Genomic DNA, 3,666 nt, shown 5'->3' with positions numbered 1-3,666 from the left:
GGTGGGGTGATCCAAGCCCACTGGGTGGTGGGCGGTGGGTGGCAGGCGGTAGGCAGTTTGGGTGGCCTGGCCTTCAGTTGTCCAGCATGTCCACAGCCTGCCAGGGTGCGTGAGGGGAGTTTGTCAGCCCAGCCAAGGTCTCTGCCACCCAGTGAGGGAATGTGGGTTCAAGTTCAGAGGCTGCCTGGGAGAGGTGAGAGGGGAGAGGAGGTGAGGAAGAGGAGGCGAGGCCAGAGGGGAAAGAGAGGCGGGGGCGAGGAGGAGAGGTGTGGGGAAGGGGTGAGAAGGTGGTAGGGGGAGAAGAGATGGGGGGATGTGGCTCTGCTCAGCAGCGGTCACTGGTCACTGTGCAGCCCCGAGGCCGAGGGCCCGAGAGCTGGGGATCACCCTGAGGCTGGTCAGTGTGTGACGTACGGAAGGGGCCAGGCCCCAGCTGTAGAGTGTCGGTGAGGAGCCCACGTAGCTCACCCCGCTTCACTCCCCTGCTGGGATAGCAGTGGACAGTGGCTCCTTGCAAAACCTCCGACTGCTAGTACTCTGTGGTTCTAGCCTGTCTGTTCCTGACGGCAGGGGGCCTGGTGGCCACATCCTCCCCTGCCCCCCCGAGCCCCCACCCCCAGCACGTCTCTGGAGCGGGTTTGGGGCTGTCCTGCCAGCCTGCGCATTTCCACACACTCGCCAACCATCAAGTCGATTCTGACTCATGGCGACTCTGTGTGTTATGGAGTAGAGCTGCCCCATAGAGTTTTCTTGGCTGTCATCTTTACAGAAGGAGATCACCAGGACTGCCTTCAGGCAGTGGAATTCCCTGCACTGCCCTGTGGCTTTCTGGTTGTATGTTGTTACTTTGTTTTTGCTTTTTACATAAGATGTATCAACCTCTAGCCTCCCCTCCTCTCCCAGGGCTCAGCCCTGCCTCTCCTGGTTCCCACAGACCCAGGCTTAGATCAGCACTGGGGCTGTGACCGCTCAGAGCCTTAAGCCGTATTTTCTCAGTCTCACGGGTCTGTGACTGCAGAAGCCCAGCAGGGGTGGTCCCCACCCTGATAGTAACCCAGAGGCACCCAGAGGCCTTTGTGAGGTTCTCCAGGATGTGGTCTAGTTTAGTGGATAGGAGATGGTCTCCAGACAAGGAGGCGGGGTCCAAATCTCGGTTCCTCGAGGTTGTACACATGCGATATCAGGTGACCCTCTTCCCTGACCCTCAGTGAGTTCTGTTAAATGGAGATAACAAGTCCTTCCTCATGAGGGTGATGGAGGACAGACGCTAACAGAACGTGAAAGCACATTGCACAGTTCTTGGCACCAGGAAGGGCTCAGTAAATGGCTGCTTTTACCAGCTGAGTAGACAGAACTGGGCCTGTGAACTAAGAGTTCATCACAGGGAGGAACCTCAAGAGCCGCTGCCAAGGTGGCCCTGGGTCGCCAGCCTTGGTCAGAAACGAGTGCCTTGTCACTGGAGGTGTGCAGAGACATTCTAGAAGGTTCCGAGGCTAGGAAAGGAGAGTGTGTCTGTGAGACTTTGATGTGGAGAAGCAGCTGGCTGCTGGCCAGAGCTGACCTGCCCTGCCCGGCCGTGCCTTGCTGAGGTCCCTGAAGATGACTGGAGCCTCATGCTCAGGGGGTCAGAGGCCAGGTTGGACGTGCTGGGCACCGGGTCTGGACCCGGGTGTTTGCAGATGGATGTCTGCGGGTTTCGTATCTGCAGTGTGTAGCTACGGGACACTTCTCTGCCTTTTCCGTGCATGGGTGGGGGCTGGTGTGGGTCTGGCAGCTGTGTCCCGGACCAGTGAGGGGGAGGCTTGGTTTGTTCTAAGCCAGAGAAGGTGGCTCTTGGGTCCCTCAGACTAGGGTGCCACAGTCCTCCTGTGATCCCCGAGAAACTTCTCTTGCTTTGGGCTCCTGGAGGGGAGGCAGCGTGCCCACCTCCTTCACCCCCTGCCCTGAAAAAAACCACGTGTCTATCCTGGGATACTGGTGTTCATCAGCCTAGTTCCTATTAGCCCCACGGAGGGCTACCTGTGCCCACCAGCGGGGACAGGTAGAGCACAGAAAAGGTATAGCTGCAAACAGCAGCGTGGCTGTGACTCACAGGCGTGATCTGAGCAGAAGAAACCAGGTACAAAGAACGCGGACACTGAGCGTTCACCTCTGTCAAGTTCAGAACGAGCAGATGGGATCTGCGCTGCGAGAGCCGGATGTCATTCCTGGTGGGGTCGGGGGGACGGGTCTGGAAGGCACCACGGTCCTCTGGGCACTGGCCTTGTTTGGCTTGCCTGGGTGCAGGTGTGTGATGTGCTTAGCTTGTGGGGACTCATCCAGTGGGACCCCTCCGACCTGAGCACTTTGGCGAAGGTGTGTTATAGGCGATAATGGGACTGCCAGCCCGGCAGAGGGGGGGTCGGGCCCAGAGGGCCTCGGGCTGGGCTGCTTTCCCAGGCAGCACCCTGACCGCTGGTTGACCCAGGCCTCATCTCCCAAGGCTCTGGGTCAGGTGGTCAGGAGCCTCGAGTTGCTTCCTGGTGGGGGAGTTTTGGCTGCAGGCTGAAGCACCCAGACAGACAGAGCTTGTCCAGCTGTCCTGGGCTGCCCGCCCATGTTGATGTCCCTTTCTGGTTCCAGGGCTATGAAGGCCTTGTGGAAGGAGGTGAGAACATCAACCAAGCCAACTGGCTCAGTGTCTCCAACATCATCCAGCTGGTGAGCTGACCCTTCCTGCCTGTGTGTCCACTGTCCTGGCTCCGGCTCTGTGGCCGGTCATACTGTCCACTGTCGTGAGGGTGTGGGGTTGGGACGGGCCCTGGGGACTCTGGCTATAATCTCACTCTCGGCTTCTGGCTAAGGGGGTGCGTGGGAGAGCGTGTGTGTGAGTGAGTGTGAGCGTGAGTACGTTTCTGTGTGTGTCTGTGTGTGTGACTGTGGAAGGGGTTGTGTGTTGATGTGTGTCTGTGTCTCTGTGCCTGTGTGAGTGCATGTCTCTCTGTGTGAGTGTGTTTCTGTGTGTGTGAGTGTGAGTACATGTCTCTGTGTGTCTCTCTGTGTGTATGACTGAAAGTGTGATTGTGTGTGTTTGTGTGTGTGTATCTGTGTCTCTGTGAGTGCGTGTTCGGGCCACTTACAGCTTCCTGACCCTTTTCATCCCCTCACCTGCTCTGACCTTCGCCAGCCTGAGGGGTGGATGCTCTCCTTCTCATCTCCCATGTGGGGAGAAAGGCCCCAGAGGTGGAGAGCCCTGTGAGGGTCTCCGGGGCAGCCCCCGGACCTCTCCTCTCCGTTCTGTGGAGTCCGCCCCATCCCCTTGCTGCTCGGTGTGGGAGGTGCTGCAGGGCCCCCCACCTCCCGCCGCCCGCGCCCACGAGCCGTCTCCGGCGCAGGGTGGCACCGTCATCGGCAGTGCGCGCTGTGCAGCCTTTACCACGAGGGAGGGGCGCCTGGCCGCGGCCTACAACCTGGTCCAGCGCGGCATCGCCAACCTGTGCGTCATCGGCGGGGACGGCAGCCTGACAGGTGCCAACATCTTCCGCAGCGAGTGGGGCAGCCTGCTGGCCGAACTGGTGAAGGAAGGTGGGTCTGCGGCGGGGCCCCGTGGCCGTGGCCCGGGGGTGCGTTGCTGGCCTGGGTGGGCGCAGGCGCCGGCCCTCAGCCCGGGTGTCCTTGGTCCCTGAC

General features: G+C 60.1%; 1 protein-coding gene across 1 annotated transcript in view; it reads left to right on the top strand.

Moving 5' to 3' along the window:
- PFKL (phosphofructokinase, liver type) overlaps positions 1-3,666 on the top strand; it is a 32,878-nt gene that overhangs the window by 9,375 nt on the left and 19,837 nt on the right. The window contains exons 6-8 of the mRNA XM_004384857.2: positions 2,287-2,355; positions 2,623-2,700; positions 3,375-3,564. Coding sequence (XP_004384914.1) covers positions 2,287-2,355; positions 2,623-2,700; positions 3,375-3,564 — 337 coding nt within the window. The remainder of the gene's footprint in view (positions 1-2,286; positions 2,356-2,622; positions 2,701-3,374; positions 3,565-3,666) is intronic.

This window comes from Trichechus manatus, unplaced genomic scaffold, assembly GCF_000243295.1.
Source record: "Trichechus manatus latirostris isolate Lorelei unplaced genomic scaffold, TriManLat1.0 scaffold00128, whole genome shotgun sequence".
Classification (NCBI taxonomy): domain Eukaryota; kingdom Metazoa; phylum Chordata; class Mammalia; order Sirenia; family Trichechidae; genus Trichechus; species Trichechus manatus.
The sequence above is the reverse complement of the archived record's forward strand: the minus strand, read 5'-3'. Positions and strand labels throughout refer to the sequence as shown.